Here is a 24,272-nt window from a genome sequence, read left to right on the forward strand (position 1 = left end):
TCAAAAGTTTTGGAGCCTGGGGAAGAAGTGAAGCAGAGAGGAAAATAATTTCTACTTGCCAGAAGTCAAGTTGAGCCTATAGAATACCAAAAGAATGAGACTGGGATCTCAAGGTCTCCTACCCAAAGCAAATGGTAAAAATCAAGCCAGGAGGGGTGGAGGATTTAGCCATTGCCTGTCTCATAAGTGCAAGATCCTGAGTTCAATCCTCGGTACCAAAAGCAAGCCAGGAGAAGGCTTAGGAAGCTCCTTAGCACTGACTGTCCTGCTTTCCCTCAGACTTTGGGTGAAAACATTGCATTTCACATATCCTCTTACTACGCGTGGCCGGCTGGCATAAAAGGAAATGGGGCAAGTTGTCTTTAGTCAGACCAGGCCCTCTGCATTTACAAATTAATTTTGTACCTCCCCACATAGGTTTTGGTAACGTCTCCTTTGCAAAAAGTCAAACTTTTTCATCATGGTCAAGGAATAGAAGATAATTTAACTGCATATCAAAATAAAATTGTACCACGACCAACTAAGATTGATCTGAACAATGTAAGGAGATACATTAATGTTATATACTACTTTTCAATCTTAATTGATATCAAAGAACTTCTCATTAAACTTTATTACCTGCTGTAATTTGGGGGAGGGGTCAGTGAGAACTCTGCCCCACTTTATGACCCAGGAGGCTGACCTACACAAACCTCAGCTTCCATCAAGCCTCCCTCCCTCTGGCTTTTGATTGGGTTTGGCTAATGGAAGGCAGTGGCTGGACAAAGGGTGAGAAGCCTAAGAGGTCAGGGTATTTATCATCACCCCATCCCTGCAACACAGTTCCTGTCAAGCATGCCCTCTTGCATGGCCTCACATTTGCTGGATTCCAGTAACACTGGGAATCGAAGGAGGCTCTGGGCCACTGTTGCTCAGCTATTCCATTCTGGGGCCCCACTTTCTGAACAGTTGTTCTTCTCTACCTCTTATTTTTTAACTTTTTGAGACAGGGTCTTGCTATGTAGCCCAGGCTGGCCTCGAACTTGCAACAATCCTCCTGCCTCAGCCTCCCAAGTGCTGAGATTACAAGCTGCACCACCATGCCCAGCAGCATCTACACCTTTTTTTTGTTTCTGTTCTTTCCTGCACCCTTCTGTAGATATTTGTTTTCCTTCCGTCCTGGAGGTTGTATCCTCTTAGCTTCACCATTTAAACTTCACGTGGATAGAGAGTGGTAATCTATCTCAGAACCCAGTGGGCCCAGGTCTTCCTTCTTCCTTGTGTCAGTTTCAAGCTCCTCTTCATTAGAGCCAAATAGAGAGTTTGGTGAGGGAGTTAGTTTTTTCAATTTAAATTTATTTTACATACGTAACTTTCAACTTCTTAAAAAGGATTTCTTGCTAAAGGATCAAGGATATTCAGCACCATCCTCTTCCTCCAATTTCTTACATCCGAAGCTTCAAAGATGGGGACTCACAGCAAGATTTTATTTATTTATTTTCCATTACTGGGGATCAAACTCAGGACCCTGTGCTTACAAGGCAGGCACGAGACCACTGAGCTAAATCCCCAGCCCAAGATTTTAAAGTGAATCTTAAAGGACAAAAGCCTTAGCATAAAGAAGAGTTTTTAACTATGATTCAAAGTATAGAACCATAAAATTGATTTTTTTTCACTAATTAAATTCTTATGTATGGCAAACAAAAACTACAAACACTATAAACAAAACTAAAATAAATACTACTGGGAAATACTTATAATTCACATTACAGAAAAAGGGTTGAGTTCCATCTATAAAGAGGTTTAGATATTGGAAAAAACAAAATCAACTTAATGGGAAAAAATAGCAAAGGACATCTAACAGTCTAAAGAAACAGAAATACAAATGATCCATGAAAATATGCTGTAAGGCTCATTCATAATGAAAGAAATGCAAATTAAAACCACACTGAGATAACATTTTCACCTATCAGACTGGCAAGTGCCCAGTAACTGTCAGCACACTCTGTAGGTGAATTTGTGCATAAGAATGCCTATCCTGCTGTTAAGAGTGGATTATCCTACAGATGTGCAGTACCTGCTAGCTTGGGGAATCAAGTGGGTTGAAGAGTATTTATTATAGCACACTGGAAACATCCCAAGTGTCCCTCAGTGCGACACTGACTATAGTACATCCATATGAGGTAATATATGCAGATATTAAAAAGAATAAGAAAGTCCTCTCTGACTTAGGAAGATCTCTAGAATATAGTGGTAAGAGAAAAAAATCAAGGGGGTATTAAAAGGAAAAAATGAGAAGGTATAGCTATATTTGCATGAAGGACCACTGATAAAAAGGGGTGGAAGAGATAGAAGCAAGTCTTTTCAATCTATGTCAAAATGAATGGAATTTTTTGTTGTTTGTTCTTTCGTTGTTGTTGTTGCTCTGGGGATCAAACCCAGGACCTAATGCATGGAGAATGCACTCTACCGTTGAGCTCTACCCTGGCCTCAATAGAACTTTGATTCTTAGACCTTGTAAGTGAATTATCTAATCAAAAATATTATTAAAAGAAAAAATATGACATTAATCCTACTTTTGCTCTTCTTTGCTCTCTTTAATAGCCTTGGAAAATAACTTCCTGATCAATATTTTCTGGGTATATTATTTTCCTTTATTATCTTAATATTTTAAACAATTTTACTTCTGAAATACAAAAAGTAGAGGTTTCTTTGCTTTTTGTTATGTTTTTGATACAAAGGCTCACTATGTTGCTCAAGGGGCCTCTTTCAAAATTTAGTCTTCGTGCAGTGCCTGTGTGGGGAAGGACAGAGTCTACATAAGCCAATTTCTGGCACAACTGTACCCTCACAGATGCCCTATACATAGATGGAAAGAGAACATGCAGCATGTACATACAGTAAGTATGTAAATAGACACACAGACACGTACACCACAAGAATAAATTAAATCTTGATTTATTTAGCAAGAGATAAAAAAAAAAAAAACTACACTGAAGTCACCCGGGTCTGGGAACAGATGCAAGCTGTCTAAGCATAGCACTCCACTTCCACCAAACACTCAGTGGCCATGAGACTATGCATGGTAGTCTTGCTGAATCTAAGAGGTTTAATTCTTCAAAAACTCTAAATTAAATATACAAAGAGAACAAGAATACAATCCCACATCTACCTAGGAAAACTGTTCATTTCTTTAAAGCCTCCTTCCTCCCCACCTCCAGAGAAGCTAAAACCAGAAGGACAGTAAGGAACCCTGGAGGAGCCGGGGGGCGGGGGGGGTGTCAGTTGAAAAAGAGCTGAAACAGGCTTTTGAATTGGCCTAACTTGGCCCACATACCAGTGTGAACAGATTAGGCAAAGCGTTGTTGATGGCATGATGAAAAAAAATGCAAAACTCTCAGGTTGCACTACACCAAGTACAGACCACGGAGCTACCCAGTTGCACCCACAGCGTTCACATTCAGTAGACAGTTCACTCACGAGTCTCACAGGTACTAACCCCAGCCTGGTGCTTCTGAACAGGGGTCTTTGTTTTCTCAAGGGTCACAGTGTTTGTTTTCCCAGTAGAGTTACTGGGTAGTATACCTGGTCCATGAGGTGATATTAAAGTAATTAAAGTTGCAAAGAATTAAGAACCCTGATGTAAATAAAAGTTCTGTGAAAAGCTACTCTGCCTTGATTTTCTATAATGTAGTGATTTTAAGTAAAAACAACTGCAAGCCAAATTCTGGCTCTGCAGTAGAAACATGGACAAGTTAGATACCCTTCGACCCTTCAGTTTCCTCATCTGTGAAATGGGAACAATAGTAATATAACATATACATATAGCATTGTTATGAAGATTAAATGAGCTACACATTAGAAGCTCTTGGCACAGTGCCTGGCAGATTGTAAGTACTTAGTCACCTTTTCTCTTAATATCATTTTATGTATATTGTAAAAAATTATGAAATTCATGTACATAATTATTTTATGTGTGTATATTCCCTCCCCCTCAAGAGATAAGATCTTGCTCTGTGCCCAGGCTGGCCTTGAACTCCTGGGCTCAAGTGATTGTCCTGCCTCAGCCCTCCGAGTAGCTGTGACTATAGGTACATGCCACTATACCTGGTTCATATATATTAATTCTTTAACCATAATTCTGAATATTTTATTATGGTAGCTTCCTAGAAGGCTAATTACATAGGTTCAAGAATATGAACATATTTACTACATCATACTACATTTTTATAGTTACCCAGGAAAGACAATTCAACAGTTTCCGCCATTAGTCTCCCAGGGAATTGCTGAGCTCTGGAAATTAAATTCTTAGAACAAATATTACTTGATAGATTACAAACCTAAGGCATATATAAAAATCTGGTGCTCTTCAAAATTTCTTTGTGATAGGCCATTAGCAAGAAAGAGAAAATAAGACGAAGTGTCTCCCTGTTTCTGGTAAGCTTTGGAGGGCACAGTGTGGTCATGTGGTTCAGGAAACCTTGCCCCAACCCCTTTGGCCTCCTATAATCCTTAGTGACATCCCATTCCTCAATATTCCTTTCCTGACACCTGCTTTAAATCCCTCATTTTCCATTGCCATGGGACTTTCAGATCCCCTCCATACCCCTGACCTTTTTATCTAGGGATGTGACTTTTGATTAACCTTTGGCCTCTGGGTCAGCAGTTAAGCTGTCCATTCTCCAGAACTCTTTCAGCTTCTGCCTCTTTAAGGACAAAGCCAGTCTCGCCTAACTTGCACACAGTTTGGCCATCTCAAGCCATTCTTAGGTGATGAAATTTCATAAGGCAGGTGCTGCAAGCGGTACCCTTGAATAGAAATTATGAGAAACAAGGCTTTAAGAAGAGCATTAGATGTTGGGTTTCTCTGGAAAGCTCGCCCAGTTCAAGCTTCATTTTAATGTCATTTTTAAAAGAAGCCAAGAGACTTGCCTAAAGGAGCTAAATCTGGTATAGCTTCACATTTTGAAAATGGGGGCCATTTGCAGGGCTGTGGTAAGAATCACATGTTAGAATCTGTCACTGTCACCAGGCCTGGTGGCACACTCCTATAATCCCAACACTGGTGGGCAGGGGCAGGAGGATTGCAAATTCAAGCTGCTTAAAAATTTAATGAGACCTTGTTTCAAAAAAAAAAAAAAAATCTGGGGATAGAGCAGTGCAAAGGCCCTGGGTTCAATCCCCAGGACTGCAAAAGAAAGAAAAGAAAAAAATGAAAGAAAATGTCACTGTTCTCAAGTAGATTTTAGCTTTTTAGGGGAAACAGAATACACAATGATGTCTACAGTACAAGGTAGAAGAAATGAGGTCATAAGTTAGATAAAGGAATTCCAGGAGATAAAGGGAGAATAGAGCAAAGAGTAGAAATCTAAGAGTACTTCAGTAAGAGACATTGTTTAAGATAAGCTATGAAGGACTTTAGCAAATGGAATTTAGCATAGCTGGAAGGATGAGGAGAACCAATGAGAATGGGAACATTCATCCAAGCATTTGAAATTACCAAAGTAAAGACAGAAGTAAAAATAGTAGCAGGTTTTGGGATCAGCAAGGGAAGCAGTTTCAATGGCATGAGCAATACATGGGGATTGTGGAAGGAAAAGACATCAGGGCCAGGCTGCAGAAGGCCTGGTTTGCTGGGGTATGATGTTTGTCTGAAGGCTTGGTAGCAGGGAAATGATCTGACTACAGCTATGATTTGGGAATTAGGACAATTAGGAAACCAAGGGAGAGGTAAAGTGCAATGGGTAGGGGTGGGGGGCATCTTTTTTCTTAAAGACAATGGGAATTAGGGAGTGTCAGAGTCAGGACAGTGATGGGAGCATGGAGAGAAGGGGTGAATATGCTTAGCAAGTTTATGCAATCGTATGGAAAGAATGATTTCTTAAATAATTTATTTGCAATAAGTTAACAGTTAAATAGCAAATTATAATGAATGGTTAAAAACTCACAACATTAAAAAATAAAATCTTTGGTTGATACATCTAATCACATTCTACAAAGCACCATAATTCTATTTCAATAAAAAGGCATATGAAGATTACTGAACACTTTGGAAAGGAGATAACCATAATGATAAGGCATCTGTTCACTTTTTATTCCCTTGATGGCTGAACAGGGTTGTGGTAAGGCTGGATGCAGGGCAGGAGACATGGCTGTGTTCTGAGTTTCCAATAACTGTCCTTGTCACCTTTGGAAGGTCACTTCCAAACCTGCAGGACCTGCTTTTTCTTCTGTAAAATGAGGAAGTGAAACTAACCAAACTGATGGTTTATACAAATCAGTGGACCTATTTATACCTGGATCCTGAAAGTTTCCAGTGGTGCCCATAGCACACCAAACACTTTTGTTCAAATAACAGAAGAGCACAGGCTAGGTGATTTAAAACTGTGTCTCGAATTTTCTGTTGGGCTCAAATGGCCCATAAACACATGTGCCATTTGGTAATGAACTATAACTTTGTTGTTGTTGTTGTTGTTGTTGTTGTTGTTTGCAGTCAGTACTGAGGATCAAACCAGCTAGGGCCTCACACATAGCAGGCAAGTGCTCCACCACAGAACTACCTCCTCAGCCCTCCTTTTTTTACTTTGTTTGCTTTTTCTTTGTTTGAGACAAGAGCCTCACTACAGAGTCCAGGCTGACCTTGAACTTGCTATCTTATCCAAACCGGCCTGGAATTTGTGATTCTGTTTCAGCCTGTTGAGTGGCTGAAATTACAGGCAGGTGGCTGTACCATAAATTGTTTTTCGTTTTTTTGCGGCAAAGTTTTGCTATGTAGTCAAGGCTGGTCTTGAACTTATTATGTAGCCCAGGTTGACCTAAAAGTCACAGTGATCAAATTCCAAGTTGCTGGGGTTACAGGCATGCACAACCATGCCTGGCTAAACCATAAATTCTTATAACTGCAATCATAAAGAGTTAAATATAGACATCAAAGAGGATGCTAGAGTACTTTTTGAATTAGTTTCCAGTCTCCTGAATAGCTTATTAAGGTTTTGGTCCACATATAATTATAATTCTTTTCAACACTTTACTACAGTTTGACATACAAAAATCCAAGGTGGTAAAATACATATTTTAAGAGGTGAATTACAAAGAGTAATATTGTAAAGGTTTATTCATTTATCAAAGGATTTCCTGCAAAGTTTCTTTAATTATCATCTTCATAAAGTTTATGACAGCATGATCTCCTCATCTCTTCAGGATTCCTCCATTACACGTCCGTGGAAAGGTCTTCTTTGTGTACCCAGACCAGGCTCCCAGCAGCAGGAATGTGAACTCATTCTGGGTTGAGCAGAAAATCCTGTATTCAGGTACACAGGTCCTTTGTGTTTTCCTTGGCTTCACATTAAAATAAAGCTAATATAAAAATACTGACTACTGCGCAAGCGCAAGGACCTGAGTTCGATCCCCGGTACCAAAAAAAAAAAAAGTGCAAAAATACTGACGAAAGTGTTATTTTGACTTAATGTCAGATGAGTAAGTTATAATACTCAACTGATAACTGTCACCGAAACTGTAAAATGCACTACCACCTGATAGTTTGAGGAAAAGCTTGAATCCATTCAAACTGTTGAGAAAGACATGCACATTCAGGGGAAAAATTCCTGTTCTCTGTGTTTATGTGTTTCCCTGAGCTACACTGGGCCCATGGGGAAGCTCCCTGAATGCAGGTTAAACAAGGGACCCAGAAGGAAGCCCTGTGTTATAAGTCCAAAGGCTATTTAGACTCTAATGACCCGATGACCTTGCTGTCAGGGAAAGAGAGATTATGAAAGACTCACCCGGCTTTTGTCTCATCACCAAACCAGGACTGCTCATTCATAAATAAAATACTTTCTTTCTAGAGTAGCAGGAAATTTAAATTCCTCTATTATGCATGCATTGGAAATTCCTAACCCCAAATCCACAGATATCCCATGTGGGGTTCAGAAGATTTTAAAACCAATGTACTGTCAAGAACTTTGGAGAAATAAAATATTCTAGAGATAATTAAATGTTATTATTTGTATTCTTGGCTCAATTAAGGGATTCATCAAGATCAGGATGGTGTGTGACAATGCATTCTGTAAGGTCCATGCTGTTTCAATGACTTACTGGGGTATAACCCCTATCCCCAGCATAAGATTAAGCTAATGCTCTACAGGAGAGAGGTGAATTCCAAATTCATTAGTTCACTAGAGTTTGGTATTACATTTCTATTGTTTATTCTACATTTTTTTGTTTAAACTAGGCTGTTAAATAACCATTAAATGGTAATGTTTAAATTTTGTATAATTACAATTGACTTTTACAGGTCTTCAGTCATGGAGAACTCAGGCTGAGTTAAAAGTTAAAAAGAAACTAAGGGGTTGCTGACTTATTTTAGCTAACATTTTTTTTTATAAGAAAACTGTGAACTCTGATAAATTGTCAAGTCTTTTCCTTTCACAGATGCAATGCACTATTTGACTTTAGAGTTCATGTGTATAAATGGCTCCCTACAAGTAAACACCTCACATTTCCATAGAATCTAAAGAATGCACTCCTCAGGAGGAGGAATGTAATCCCATTCCTCAGAGGGACCTTCTCCACAGATTTTCCCACACATCTCTCAGGTTGGTTTCTGCTGGGGCTATCTTTTTACGCATCAATCTTAAGATTTATTTTGTTTGCCTTTGATCAAATAGACTCATTTTTCAAAACAAACTTTTAAATATGTTCTGAGAAAAACATACTCTGCTTATTCACCTGAGATCCATAATGTGAAAGCTCCTTTCTTATTACTGAAGACAAAGATTAAAACAGTAGATTTTTAAACCTATTTTTTTTTTTTTTTTTTTTTTGCAAATGTCTTATACAGACCTGGATTTATAAAACAGGAGGAGCAGAATGTTCTCTCTGAAGTCTCAGCTGTGGTTGGAGTCCAGGTCACACTCTTATGGGCTCTTTTCAGCTCCTGAAACTGTCCCTGAACCATCTCCCATGAAGCCCAAATCCGTGCCTCACAAGCTATTCATCAAGTTGACTCTGGAACATGCAAAGGCTGTCCTCAGCCAATGACTTCTGAACAAGTGCTGTCCGGGGGGAGGACTGCCAGAGCCATACTACGGAAGGTGGTGGCTTGGGCCTGGTGAAGAGACCCGGTAGTCATTGAGTACTGTGGCACTCTCCAGGCCTGGCAGGTGAGGTCCTTGGGGGAAGAGCCCCAGAATGTTTCCCTGAGCAGCCACGCCCGTTTGCTGCAGGCTTTGCTCCCCCAAGATCTTGACCAAGAAGTTGATATACCTCATTGCCAGGCGAAGCGTTTCATTCTTGCTCAGCTTTTTGTCTGGAGGGTGAGTGGGGATGAGCTCCCTCAGCTTGGCAAAGGCACTGTTGACGTTGTGCTGCCTCCACCGCTCCCTGGTGTTCGTGAAGATCTTCCTGGTCATGTCTGAGTTTCTGAGATGGGAAAGACAAAGGGCCCTGCGGGTCAAGACCTTATAAGAGGACTGGATGATGTCACATGTCCTGCCAAGAACTTGCAATGGTAGGTTTTATCAACTGAGATTTTAGGAAATTCACTTCTGGTTTTCTGGTTTTTAGAATCTTTCTTCTAATAAGAAGAAGGGAGAAGGTAAGAATAACGCCCTTCAGACTTTTTCTCCCTTTTTTTTTTTTTTGTTTGTTTGTTTGTTTTGAGACAGGGTCTTACTCTGTAGTTCAGGCTATGCTTGAGCTCACTATGCAGCCCAGGCTGTCTCAAACTCTTGGCAATCCTCCTGCCTCACCTTCCCGAGTGCTAGGATTACAGGCATGTACCATCACAAACTGGCTCCCTAGCTGTTTCGACATCCTCAGTTACAAGACTACTTCATCCTAGTAACCCAATTACTTTCGGTATAACCAATTATTCCTAATCATTTAGAATCAGGTACAGTATAGAGCTGTGCATATATGTGAATAAAATATATATATTTATCTCCTAGAAAGCTGGAATAAATCAGCAGAATATTATGGATTTTCTTTTTGGGGGGGAACCGGGGATTGAGCCCAGGGCTTCTGTACTGAGCATCCTCACTCCCCGCCCTCCCAAACCACTTTTTTTTTTGGCTTTTCTGAGCCAGGATCTCACTTTTGTAGCTCAGATTGGCCTTGAACTCACTATATAGCCCAGGCTGGCCTCAAACCGGTAGCAATCCTCCTGCCTCCACCTTCCAAGTGCTGACACTACAGGGATGCACCAACCATGCCTGGTCCTGATCCCTTTTTATATTTTTTATTTTGAGACCAAGTCTCACTAAGTTGCCCAAGTGGAACTCAAACTTGTAATCCTCCTGCCTCAGCTTCCCAGAGTGCTGGGATTATAACCATGCACCATTGTCCCCAGTTTATGGTAGAGTCCTAAAAAGACTTTAAAAAGAAAGCTATGGTCTCAGATTTCATGAATAAAATGAGGTATAGACTGAAGAAGATAGGATAGTCCTCCTTTCAGTAGGAGACCTCAGCTGAGGGACTGTGCTTCACTCTGCAAGAGTTAAAAATGTCCAGGCTGCCACATTCGGAGGAGGATGAACAGAGTGAGAAAGGATTTTCACACTTGGATGGATGAAGAACAGAACTGGGGATATTAAGCTTGACAAAAATAAAAAGACTGGGGGCAGGTGGGGGTGATCTCTTGGCACGGATGCTGCAGAAGACACTTGGGCCTCTGGGAGGTGGCTCTGGATGACCTTTCCAACACTAGAAGAGTTACTGCCAAATCTTATTTTGCCATCTTTAACTCTTAGGTGGTTGTGGGCCCTTTTCTCTAGGTAGCTTGGATTAACATCAGTACTGGGAACCTTTAGGATACATTGGCAAACAAGCCAAAGCCCAGCCCCAGGCAATTTGATGTTCTGGCTTCCTGCTTCTGGCTGTCTGCGACCTGCTCCAGCCTCAGCTCCTCAGAGGACTGGGCCCCTCCTATTTTCTCCACTGCTATCACCACCCCTCAGTTTCATCCTTTTTCTCTTCCTTGAATTCCCTCCCACACTCTGCTCACCTATTTCTACATGTTCCCTAAAGAACAGCTCTATTCCTCCCTTTCCACCAAGCCCAGACTGAATAGGAGGCTTCACAGCAGAGTACAATACTCTCCTGAGATGGTGGGTGGGGACACCAAATGCAGTGACACTGAGCTGCAGCTCCCAGTCAGTAGCACCATTACTCTGGCAACCAGTGTACAGTGGTGTGTGTCAGAATTTTTTCAATAAATTCAATAAATTACATGAGATATTTGACCCTTTATTATAAAATAGGGTTTGTGTTCAATGATTTTGCCCAACCACAGGTGTTCTGAGCATGTTTGAGTTAGGCTAGGCTAAGTTATAATGTTCACTAGATTAGGTGTATTAAGTTCATTTTCAATTTCTGACATTTTTCAGCCTATGGTGGGTTTATCAGGATGCAACCCCATCATAAGTTGAGGTGCAGCTGTATTGTGCTGGCTGCTGGGTCCTTAGGTCATGGGAGACAGAGACATGGACTGGAGGAGCAAAAACATGACACCTAACCAAGAATTCTCAGGGGCTATTTCCCCTCAGACTATTTCCCCTTCCAAGATTGGAGGGGGTGGACCAAGTAATCTTCCAGGCCTTTCTGCTCTGGCCTGCCATAATGCCCTGCCTTTCATCTAACCCAAGTTGTTTTGAATATGCTAGCCTTTGATTCAACAATAAAACTATGAGCATTGTCAGAACTATACGTCAATGATACCTAAAATAGGGAAGTCTGAACCTGAATCAAGGAGATTTTAAAATAGAAAATTATCAAGTTTTGTTCACACTGGAGCTGGCCAGGGCTGTGGGACCCAAGTTACTTTCAAGCTTCTCTTGTCAAGAGAGGGTTTAGCTCATTCACTAAGTCAACTCTAGTCCCTTGGGTGGGGGTGGGGGTCTACTTCAAGCTGGGAGGAAAAAAGATTAGGCAGGATAAACTGACTGTGGTGTTCTTTTCTAAGAGGTCTTGATCCTATTGTAGTAGAAGCAGACAAAAGAAACAGAAGGAAGACTGGCTCTAAAATGTAGCCTGCCATCCTACGGGTGCTTAATAATTACTTGTTGATTTATCCTCAAGTGTGTTACTCTCCTTCTCCATGGGAGAAATAGAAATCAGTGATTAAACAAGCTGGAAAACCTCAAAGTAGAGGTCACTAGAAAATTATTCAAGTATGTCTTAAATCAAAGGAAAATTGCATTTAGTGTTTCTCCAGTTGCAAGGACTGATTGCTGCTAATTCTGAATTAAGAGTAACGTAAGAGCTTAAAAAAAAAAACAGATGCCACAGATAGATGTCAAAACAAGGGTGAAGCATTTAGTCACACAGGGAATCAATGGTAGGGCCTGAGTCCCGGAGCCTAGGTGTATTTATACATTTCTGTTCCCATCGAGGGCTCCCACTAGGTCAGGGTTCAAAACCTTGTTTTGTTGCATGGATCCTTTTGGCAGTGTGGGAAAGCCTAGGGACAGTCCTTCCAGAACAATTTTAAATATATGAAGTAAAGGCTTTTTGGTTTCCTTCTCAGAATAATGATTTTAAATGTATAAATTAAAATACAGAGGCATAGAAAATAACTAGTTATTCTTAGTAATTAAAATTCTGTAATTAAAAATGCAATATTGTAACACATGTGCTTCATTTTTAACACATAAGTAGCTAGAATTATTACCATAATTTCCAAGAAGTGATATTTTAAAGATTTTTTCAAAAGGTCTGATGTAGCTGTGATGTGTAATGCAATATTTATGATTTCTATTGGTGATTAATTCACCGCTACAGCCTTGTCTCAATACAATACTGTACTACTGTATTGCATTTTAAATTGTAGTATTTTAATCACTATTAAATATAATTGGTCATTTTAATATGTATTTTAATTTATGCATTTAAAATCATTAATCTGAGCAATGCATGAGGCCCTGCGTTTGATTCGCAGCACTGCAAAAAGAAAAGAAAAAAAAGTAAAATAAAATAATAAAATAATTATTCTAAGAAGGAACTAGGGCTTTTTACTTCATTTAAAACCATTCACATTAGTGTATTTTATTACCCACAGTTGTAAATAAAGGAAATGCTACATTTAGATAAAAGATTAGTGGGCTTATTTTTCTCCATACAAATTCATACAACCCTTGAATTCTGTCTACACCTCCTGTTAACACCTGGGCTGCAGGACTGTCATGGTAAAAACAGTGAGAACAGAGATGTGCAGAAACGTCTGTTTCTACTGTTACCACTGAAGGTTACACATTACTAGAGAAAAGAATGACACGTGTACCCCACAGAGGGTGACCTGTGCCCCTAACAGGAGCTCCTACTCTTTGGTACCAGTGGTCACTAACCACAAAGCCCAGGTCGACCAGAAAGGATACACAACAGGTCCACACCTCGCATTCCTACCAGGCCTGTCCCAGGCCTTTGGACTCATACCAATCTTTTTAATAAAGCTTTCGGCTTCTCTTCCTCCATTTGGCCCTGTGTATTTGTCTCTTCTTTCATCGTTCTCTTGAAAGTGAAACACTATCCAAGGAGAAAAAGATGAAGGGTAGTTTTTGCAGTTAGACTGGGGGGGGGGTACCTATCCTCCAGCACTAGGCACAGGGTTGCCTTTTGCAATTATTATAGAAATAACACATGCACGTTTAAGGGCGACAAAAGTACAGAAAGGGTAAAAGGCTCCTTACCTCTTTACCTACCTAATCTATCTCATTCCCTAGCCAGAGCCAGTTTGATGTGTGTATTCACATACAAACCCACACACACTTTAAAACTCACTGTGTCTATTATTATGCAAGCTAACTTTTCTTATCTAGGATATATTACATCAGTACACATGCTATGCAGACCCCTAGGTGAGGACTTTACCAGCTGCCGTGCAATCCGGAGGCTGCCCGAGAGCTCAACACCCGCGGCCCAGTAGCAGCAGCTCTTATCGCACCTGAGATTAAGCCCCCTCGCTCAACCTGCAGGCTACCCTTGGCCACTTCGCTTCTCGGCTTTTCTCTTTTTCTTTTTATAACTTGGCTTTTCCTAGCAAAGCCTTGCCCTTTCTGATTATATGCCCGGGGTTACTCACTAAGACCCACGAGCTACCTAAAGCCCCCGGGAGACGCCCTGGGGTGAGAGCAGCACCCCCTCACCTCCTGTCAAGCAGAAGTGGCTATGCCAACACTCGTTAGGGAGCTGGACTGCGGTTGTCAGTGCCCCAGAAAAGTCCCCACATCTTCCCAGCGAGTCGCGGTGGTGGCTGCTACCAAGTCGCCGCCACGTCCCTGCCCTCTGGAGTGAATGTGACAGACTCGGAGGACTAAAAAAGGTGCGGATCCCACGAGTCCGGCCTGGGTGGTGCCCGCGTCACCCCCGGAGTCAACGCACCTCCTCGCCAGGAGCCAGAAGCCAGGAGCCCGCGCCGTCGCCGTCGCGGTCGCCGGCCGTGTGCGCCCTCGCCGGGACACCGCGCCGCTGCCGCCTTTATAGGACACCGCCCTTTGTCTCGCTGGGCCCAGGGCCCCTCCCCGCCTGGGATTCCCTCCCTGCTTCCCGAGACCGGGTTTCCCCAGACAGCCCTCCCTTGGGGGGCGGGAAGGGGTAGCTACTGCTTAAAAACCTCCCTTTCCAGAGTCCTGGTAAAGTTCCTTCCCATGTTAGTTAATTCATCACGTTAGCTCAAGCCCCAAAGAGTGCAGTCCAAGAACCTCCCGCTTCAGAGGCGTGGGGGACAGACTCCAGTACCCAAGACGCAAACCTTCTAAATCAGGATTTATGAAAGTGGGGTCCTCAATCTGCATTTTTACGAAGTACCCCAGGAAATTAAGATGCAGAGCAAAGATGAACAATCACTGGGCTGGGCAGATTCCCGGGTTTGTTCATCTGTTGACACCTAGCTCAACAAGGACTTGCTCATTTCAGTGATAGAGGGGCCCCTCATCCGTCTTTCTGATTCTGCGCTTGGCTTCTTTCTGTTCTCCTGTCACCTAAAACGATCTAATGAAAACCCAAGATCAGACTCCGTTACTAATTTACTCAAAACCCTTTGGTGGTGCTCCATTTCACTGAGATAAGTGAGGCCTTCAAAAGCTCCCCCTCCAAGATGCCCCCCTGACCTATCTGTCCCTTCTCTCCCTTCTACTCCAGCCAGTCTGGGTTCTTCCTCCACTCAGAGACACACCAGATACCTTCCAGCCTAATAAGCTCTTATGCCTTGTGTCTAGATGTCCCCCTAAAGCCTCATGTGGTCACAGGTGGGGCTTTTTGGAGGCAGCTGTATCTAGAGTGTGTGATGATGGGATTAAGGATGTGATACTGAGAATAATGGTGCTATGCAAGGATTAAGGGTGCCCCACCCTGGGTGTGAGTGCTACTCTCCCCAAGGATGTGTATCCTGGATAGACTGTAAGGGACAGAAAGAGGGCTGCTGCAGTCTTTGCTATCTTGGCTATTTTACTGCTTTGCTGTCTTCTGCTCACCATGAACTGTTTCTCCTCTGTGATGCCCCTCTGCCATGCCACCCTGCCTTGGAGCCAGCCAACTATGAACAAAACCTCTACAAACTGTGAGCTACAATAAACTTTTCCTCTTTTAACTTTGGGTGTCAGGTATTTTGTCTCACCAATAAGAAAAGTAACTAAGACATGAGCTTTGCAATGTGCTGTGTCCTCTGCCTAAAACATTCTTCCCCCAAGTTATCTACAAATTCCTTCCCTTACCTCCTTTTGTTCATACAAATAATTATTCAGAGCCTACAATGAGCCAGACCCTGTTCTAAGTGCTGGGGACATGACTTCAAACAAAATCGGACACAAATCCCAGCCCTCAAGGAACTGACACTTTCAATCTTTACTCACATGTCACCTTCATGGTGAAAAGTTTCTGACCATAATACTTAAAATGGCGTATTCTCTCCCCCTTCTTCATCTCCTCTTCTTCTTAGCACTCATCTCTACTTAACCATATTTAGTATTTATCTTGTCTGTCTTTTTCTGCACCTCTCACTATCCCCACTGAATAGATGTTCATCAAAAATTGGCTGATTAATGAATGAATAAGTCATGAATTTCTACGCATCAGTATCTCTAAGGGATCCAGGATAGGATGTAGCACAATAGATCACAAATGCACTACAGCTTGGTGAGTAAGAGCAAAGGGCCCTGTAGTTGTGTTACCCAGATTCAAGTTCCTTGTCTATTCATTTGTGTGATCCTGGAAAAATTATGTTTTCTCATCTGTAAAATGGGTACAATGTTAGCACTGTGCAGATGAAATGAGAAAAAAAAGTACAGAATTTAGGACCATGCCCAGCTCATAGTCAATTTATTATACATCAATGTCATTGATTGTATTATTGAAACAAAAATACATACTGCTCCTTCCCTTTGAGAGGATTACATAGCCTCATCCACTGCCATGTGACTGGCAGTACCTCCCCACAGGTAGAGGGAATCCATTTTCTTGCCTCATTTCCAGGCCTGGCCATGTGACTTGCATTGGCCAATGGAATGTGAGCAGACATGGTGTATGCCATGATGGAGCTGGAGCTTTAACAGAAGTGATTACTATTTGGGCTCAGCCACAAGAAAGACATGTTTGAGGCTGCTCTCAAAATCTGGATGCTATAGAACAAATCCAAAGCCAACCATAGGCCTTACATAACAGGAGTGAGAAATAAATGTTATAAGCCACTGAGACTTTGGGGATGTTTGTTATACCCCAGCTCTCTTACTCTACCTCACTGCCCCCAAACAAATACAGTTTTTTAAAATAAGTGAAAAGGGTATTGCTTAAATTGCTAATTTCTAAGGTGGGAGCAGGAAGGTGAAGAGAGCTCTGTGCCTTCAAAAAGTTCACAGCCTTTGGAAAGAAGTGAACATGACAAATTGACTAAATACAAGATTGAGAGTCCTGTGTGCCAGAGTGTGAAAATGGAGTTAGGAGGAGAGAAGCGAAAGAATCTAGCTGAAGGATCCAAGGTTATTCATGGGAGGGAGGGATCATATTTAAAGTAGGCCTTGAAGCAACACCAGTTCTGACATTTGTGGAATAAGGACAAGAGTACAAATGGAAACTCCTGGCCTGTCCCTATCTTTATTTCTTTTTCCTACACCCTAGCTCAATCTTGTTCTACCAAGGGCCCTATGTATATTACGTAAATGCTCAACTACATGGACCTACAGAAGAACCCTGTGCAGTTCCCGAAATGGGTTTAGGGACATTTGGACAGAAATTCAGGGATTCCAGATGTGTGATCTAGAACGTGGGATGCCGTCGCAGGATGGGCACTGGAGAAGCCAGAGCAGGGCCATCTAAAGCACAGTAGCCCTGGGTGCCTGTGTTCCTGGGAAAATGGGTGGTAAAGGGTGCATAGAGGCAGAGGACAGGAAGGCAGTCATGTTCTTTGAACATGGGAATAATACATTTAGTTATGGGTTGCAGGCCTCTTTTTGCTGGCAGTATAGCAGTGGTTTGGAGGATGGACTGGAGGGAATTAGCTGGCCAATTTATGCTAGAAACATAACTTCATATTCACTATAAATGTCTCTGATTTTCTCTTCTTTCTGCCCCTCTGTTCTCTTTGTGTTCGGTGGCAGGAAATCACTGCCTCATGGTGCCTGGATTTTTTCCACCCTGCCATATTACATGGTAATTCTGATACAGCACATGTTTGATTTTAAACCAAGAAACTTCATCTTAGCCAAAAATTACGAGGCACTGTATTTTCTCAGTGACATACTTTCCATGTGTGAAAAAGAACTGTGGCAACTGGTGGTAAGCCTGAAAATGTATGATGCTAAATGACACAATTCACTATAAAGTAAAATTTGTGCAAGTGGACGTAGACTAAGGACAAGGATGACAGAAAGGAGTACAATTGTAGCAGCACAGTGGAACTAGGGCTGACTTTCTTCTAGGAACTTTAAAGGTTATCACTGGCCTTAATAGTTTTAGACACCATTTGATGCACCATTCCACTAGCAGTGACCCTTCAGGGTGCTCCCGGCCAGTCTCTCAGCATGGAGAGTTTAGGGGCTAGGTCCTGCAGGGGAAGAGGTTGAAGTAGGAATTTACATAATCGGATTATTGGGGGATTAGGTTTGGGCAGCTAAACGCCTCTATGTGCTTGAGCTAAAACCCTTACTATTCATGGCTCTCACCACCCCCTGGAGAGACTGCACCTGCAAGCTCCTGGGGAGGGCACAGGAGGGCTGGGGAGGGAAGGGTAGATCCCTAGGAGAGGTTGGGCTCTCCTAGGTCTGCTGCTTTAATTGACCTGTCCAGATTAGGCTGCGAATGCTGGCCCTCTAGCTCTCTATGCAGGAGTTTCACTTCAGGAAAGACCAGACCTGGGGATTTCTCCCAGCCAGGTGGGTATGGTCCAAGGTCATTTTGGCTAGAGGTTATGCATCAGCCTTGTTCAACCTTAAAACTCTTCCTCCACATTCTCAATTCTAAACCTCTTTTTCATCCTCAGTACTGTGTATCAGGCCCAAATGCATCCAAACAGCTCCCTGTTTATCTAGTCATCCATCCCTCTTCCATCCACCGATTGCACATGTGTATATCAACTTATTCATCAGGTGCAATAGTTGACTTTTTTTTTGCTTAAATTCTTTTATTGGTACATTTTAGGTATACACTACATTTACATTTATCACTGGGTGCTTGTACCTGTACATGATGTATCTTGGTTATTTTTCCCCATTCCCCTGCCCTCCCTTCACTGCCTCCATCCTTCCCTATTTACAAAGACTTTGTTTGCATTTTTTCCTTTTCTTATAATTTTTCCTTTCTCTTCTTTCCTTTCCCTTTCCCCTCCCACTTCCCCTACCCTTTTGGACCTTTTCTTCTTATTTCAAATTATCAGTTATTTGTTTTAATCACTTTAATCCTTATTTAAAATTTCAGTTTCTCACACTAGAGAAACTATTCGGTATTTACACATGTGTCCTATTTATTTCACTTGAGAGTACGGCCTCAATATGCATCCATTTTGCTACTTTTTATATTTCATACAACTTACTAGAATATTCCTCTAGGTAGATATTGTTTTGTCCTGTGTTCTTGTCTCTTAAGTTAGTTTTAGTACTTTGACAGATAAATTTTGACATTTTCAGATTCATTAATAGTTTTACATGCAGTTATTAAATTTTTTAAAATCTCTGTGTTTGTGTCATCCATTTTTTTCATGCCTCGTGATGTGTTTATGATCTCTCTCTCTCCATATTCTTGATCATCCTGATTAGTTTTGTGGAAGTTTATCTATTTTATTGTTCTTTTAAAAATTGGCTCTGGGATTCATTTATCACTTTTATGATTTTCTAATGCAGCAATTTCTACTATAACTTTATTCATTCTGCTCTTATTTTGCCTGTGTTTATTTTGATCCTTCTCTACCTCCTGTTCTTAGATTGAATTTACTTCTATTATTTCTTGCTAGTAAGAAAAACACCCCCAGCTATTAACTTTCTTCTGATACACCTTTGGTGACATCCCAGGTTTCCATTTGTTATATTACTGCCATTAGTTTCTAAAGTCTATTGTTTTTCTTTTAGAAAGTGTTTTTAAAAATTTCCTTATTGTTATATTTTAGATAACCACTTGCTATTAATTTCCAATCTTATTGTAGTGAAGTCAAAGATGTACATACAACATTTTTTGCTTTGGGATATTTCCTGAGATTTTCTCTTCAGTAAACATATAACCTTCTTTTATAAATACTTAATAGATACTAGAAAAGGAGGTGTACTCACTGTTTGAAAGGTAAAATGTCTTTATATATATTCATTAAATCAATCTTCTATATTCTTGGAAGTTTTGATCTATTTGATCCAAAGAGAGTTGTATGAAAATCCTACTATTTTGTGGCCATTGCTTTTTGCTATTTCAAGAGTGTTCGCTTTAGATCTCTGTATCTTTTGATGCACTGCTTCTGAAGAATAAAGACTCATGAAAGTTCAGTGGTCTTAGAGAAATATATTCTACATCAATATAAAGTGATCCTCTATGTCTTGCTTTTTGACATGAAATTCTGTTTTATAATAATAGCAAAATTTCTTGTTTTAAAATTTGCATTTTGTCAAGTCAAACTGTGTCTATTATTTTACAGTTAATTTATGGAGTTGTGTGTGACTTAATCATGGGGACCTTGTTTTGGTAAATTTAAATTCCTTTTATTCTTTATTTTTTAAAGGCACCCACACCATGTTGAATTCCTCAAAACAAATCTCATTTTACTTTGTTCTCTACACTGTAAACATCGTAAAGACAAGGACTTAGTTTCTTGTTTTGCTTTGTTTTTTTGTACCGGGGATCAAACTCGGGTCCTTGCGCTTGCGCAGCAGGGGGCAAAACCACTGAGCTAAATCTCCGGCCCTAAGAACTTAGTTTCTTAATCACTAAACCCCAGGAACTTTGTTCACTCTATTTAAAAGCTGCTTGAAAAGACATTTATTGAACAAATGTAAGAAAGCCCTGGCCTTTTTCTGCAACCAGCTGCCTCCACTGCCCTGCTTTGTCAGCAAACACATGGCTTGTTTCTGTGAGGTGAAGGGTTTTGGGGGATTGCTTGTTCCTTAAAGAGAGAAGAACATTATGGCTATTATATAAAGGTGAGCAAGAAAGAACATGCAGGGGAACTAGTTAGGAGACCGTGACAGGAAGACAGGGCAGAGGGAAGATGGCTTTACTAAGGGGAGGGGAGTGGCACTGGGCACCAGCTCTGGGCCAGGAAACTAAGTCTTTATGCTCATTACTTAACCCTAACTTTAATGCATGCTAGCCATTTCACTCAAATTTTCTCATGCAATATGAGAAATAATATATATTCACTAAAAAGTTATATAATGAGTTATTGTAGACAGACAAAATGATTATCTCAAACAAGTTAAATATTAAAAATATATCCACAGACACAAGGTTTGGCATATAACTGACTCAGTCTTATTAGTGATTCTTAGACCATTAGAGCCAGCGGAGCCTAGAATTCTGAGGAAAGTTAATGCTGCTCCACTCATAGAGCCAAAGGGCAACTTAGTGATTAGCAAGCATCCACATCTCCAGGGCTCGTCTCATCTCTCCCATTCCACACCATCCAAATAAGAAAAGTATCAAGCAAGTAGCTGCAGATGAAAGCAGGTGACATGGAAACTAAGGCATCTGGAAGGGAGAAATACAGTGATACAGCCCACATCTTTGCCTGAGTGGTAGGTGGGAAGCCAAGGGGTGAGGGCTTTGGCCCCCTCATAAGAAAAGGGAGACTGATTGTTTCATCACCATTTTAGACTTCCCCAACATCATGCCCTAGTTGGGACAGATAGATGCTAGACTGTGCGGGACAGAGTCTCTGATATACTTATACACTGGTTTTATGGCCCTGGACAGGTGGTAGTATCCTTCTGAGTTTGTTTCCTATAATATGTAATAATATTTATTTGCTGTGGATTAAGTGAGATATTAAGAACTCCCCAAATGGGGGCAGTTTAGTGTGGAGGCTGAGAGAAAACCTTAGAGTTGGCTCTGGAGGCAGACTGACTGGTGTTTGTATTCCTACCCTGACCCCAGTTGTCCTCTTGGGCAAGTTACTTCACTTCTACCAGCCTCAGTTTTCTCAGCTATAAATTGAAAATAGTGAAGGTGCATGCCTGTAATCCTAGCACTATGGGAGGCTGAGGCAGGAGGATTGAAAGTTCAAGCCCAGCCTGAGCAATCTAGTGACTCAGTGAGATCCTGACTCAAAGCAAAAAAGGTCTGGGGAATGTAACTCAGTGTGAAGGCCCTGGGTTCAACCTTTAGGACCAAACAAACAGGGAAGGGTATCAACTTCATGGCTTATTGTGAAGACTCACTAAGATAATGTACATAGTAATTTGGAGTAATTTTTTTAAGTGGTAGAAGTGGACTTCTAATGAAACCATAGTTACTCAATAGATACTTATTATTCTTTTATTTTCATTTTCCCAGAAAAATTCTGTTCAAAAGCTGGACAGGAAATATAACTAGTGTTCTGGCTTCTGCCTCTTTTCTTTGAGTTACTTGAGTCTTGTGGTAGTAAGCAGCATTTATTTCTTTCAAGTATTTGGAGCAGACCCTGGATGAGAGAGATGTCAGAGGGGAAAGAATAGTTTCTCTTGACCATTGGGCCTTTCTCTAACACTCTGATTCCCACTCTCCTGCACCCCTGGCCTCAGAGCCCTTGGTAACACCCACGTACTCAGCCTCACACACATTTCAACTCTGTGGCACTGGGTGTTAAAGCCAGGCAGGTGTTTGGTCCAGAGCAAATGTTGACCATGGAAGCATAAAGCAGGGCATATAACTGCTTCAAGTGAGTGGACATTACTTCCCATAGTTACCAATTACAGGGACACACAGCCCTGGGTGTGCCCAGCTGCCAACATCTTAGACTAGGCTTGCTTGGCCTTGGCTCTGTAGGCCTGGAGCTGAGTGCTTCCATTTTCAGGCAATAAACCCAAGGGTAGTGGAGAAAACAAAATGGGGCGGGGGGAGGGGGGGCAGTGGGCACACCGGGAACTGGAGGAAAAAAAAGCGGTGGGTGGGACTCCCTTTTCCTTCTTTATTCTCCTGTCTTTGTATAAGGAACAGGACTCATCAACAGTTCCCCTCGATGAGGATTTAGATGCTCTGTGGGCAGCAGATAAGAGTGCAGCCTACTTACAGAAAGTAAATTCACTGAATATTCCTCATAAGTCAATACTGCCAGGCTTATCAGCCGTCCTCATTCCCCACTCAGCCCCCTGGGGACCAGACTTGAAATAAAGGCCACAGCTCCGGGGCCTGGGAGTGGAGGTGCAAGATTGGATCTGGGAGAGGCCTCTGCATACCCCCTTCTTGCATTTCAGGCAGGGTGTTGTGGGGGGGGGGGGGCGGGGGCGGGGCGGTCCACCAGGCTCAAGCTGCCGGAAGCTGTCAGCTCCCCAGACCAGCAAATCCCAAACCAAACACATATATCCGGGGGATGAGGGAGTTGCCTTTTATCCCTCAAATCCAGCAGATGTTTCCAGGAGGCTTCTTTGGAAAATTAGAACATGTCATTTTAAATTCAATGTACAAAGACCTACAGAGGAACCTTTGATTTCCTACCACTGTTCTCATCTTTGCTTTCCATAACAGATACTTCTGCACTACTCAAGAGCACATCCATCTTTTTAGCCAGTAGTTATTTGGCGTCTTTGAAAATTGCCTGAAACAGATTACCAGCTGGGATTTCAGACTCATTTCTGAGACTCAAACTTAGTTGAAGCAGCCTGGTTTAACAAGATGTCTATGCTTGACTCCCCTCCCACTCACGATCCCTGTGGCCCCTGCAGGGACTCTAGGCTAGTCCAGGTCCCATCAGTCAACAGTACCTGGCCAGGTAGCAGAATCTCTTTGGCTGGATGAAAATGGAGAAGAGTAGAAAACAAGATGGACTTGGCCTGCCTGACTTAGTATGGAAGCCAGTGCAATCCCAAGTCTCTAGAAAGTAGGGTAGGGGAAGTAAGCTTACTTGTTAGTATAAGTTACTCTCCTAGTACACCTAGAACAACTCTACCCTTTGGAGCCCGTGATCTCCAGAGGTGAACAGAACATAGAAAAATGAGGACTAAGTTAACACCTAGAATTGAAAATCTCTACTGAATCCATCTCTGTCTTAGTTACTTTTTTTGTTGCTGAGACAAAATACCCAACACCCAAAGTTAAAGGAAAAAATGCTTATTTAGCTCACAGTTTGTAGAGGCTTTGGTCCATAGTTGGCTGGCTCCTAGGCAGGGTGGCATCACAGAGGGGCATTACAGAGGAGAAACAGTTCATTGCAGATAGAAGACAGCAAAAGCAATAAGGAATCTTAATAGCATCTTTCTTTCTTTACTTTTTTTGGGGGGGTTAACCAAGGATCAAACTCAGGACCTTGTGCTTGTGAGGCAGGTGCAGTGCCACTGAGCTAAATCCCCAGGCCCTTAACAGCCTCTTTCTGCCCTCTTTATTTTATCCAGACTACTTAGGGTGGGTAGCACTCACACCCTTAATCCTAGTCCCCTTGATCCTAGCACTGCATCATGAATCAATTCTAGCATCACACACTCTAGATTCAGCCAGCTATGAAAAAGCTGTACTTATGACCGCATGAGGGGGGCATCTAAACACAAGCCATAACAATTTCTTTTCTTGGATGCTGCTTCCCCAATTCCCACAGTGAAACTCTGTGGCATCCCCATGTGTCCTGGTTTCTAATTAAAGCAGCAGGTATAGAAATGGCACCAGGCTCTTCTCTACATCTCTTACACTGATGTATGGTGGTGCCC

The 24,272-nt window shown here is 41.8% G+C and overlaps 1 protein-coding gene and 1 long non-coding RNA gene across 2 annotated transcripts; one reads left to right on the forward strand and one right to left on the reverse strand.

Annotated features, from left to right (window-relative positions):
- The first annotated feature begins 3,855 nt into the window (after positions 1 to 3,855).
- LOC106009708 (uncharacterized) lies at positions 3,856 to 9,004 on the forward strand. The gene is made up of 3 exons (XR_001183721.3): positions 3,856 to 7,289; positions 8,410 to 8,573; positions 8,819 to 9,004. It is a non-coding gene; the product is annotated as an uncharacterized LOC106009708 (long non-coding RNA).
- Positions 9,005 to 9,062: 58 nt separating this feature from the next.
- Tal2 (TAL bHLH transcription factor 2) lies at positions 9,063 to 9,389 on the reverse strand. The gene has a single exon (XM_004848177.4). It carries the CDS (start codon positions 9,387 to 9,389, stop codon positions 9,063 to 9,065), a length of 327 nt encoding a protein of 108 aa, XP_004848234.1.
- Positions 9,390 to 24,272: the final 14,883 nt, after the last annotated feature.

This window comes from Heterocephalus glaber, unplaced genomic scaffold (genome assembly GCF_053883595.1).
Source record: "Heterocephalus glaber isolate CG9 unplaced genomic scaffold, H.glaber_assembly_v1.0 deba00001481, whole genome shotgun sequence".
NCBI classification, from domain to species: Eukaryota; Metazoa; Chordata; class Mammalia; order Rodentia; family Bathyergidae; genus Heterocephalus; species Heterocephalus glaber.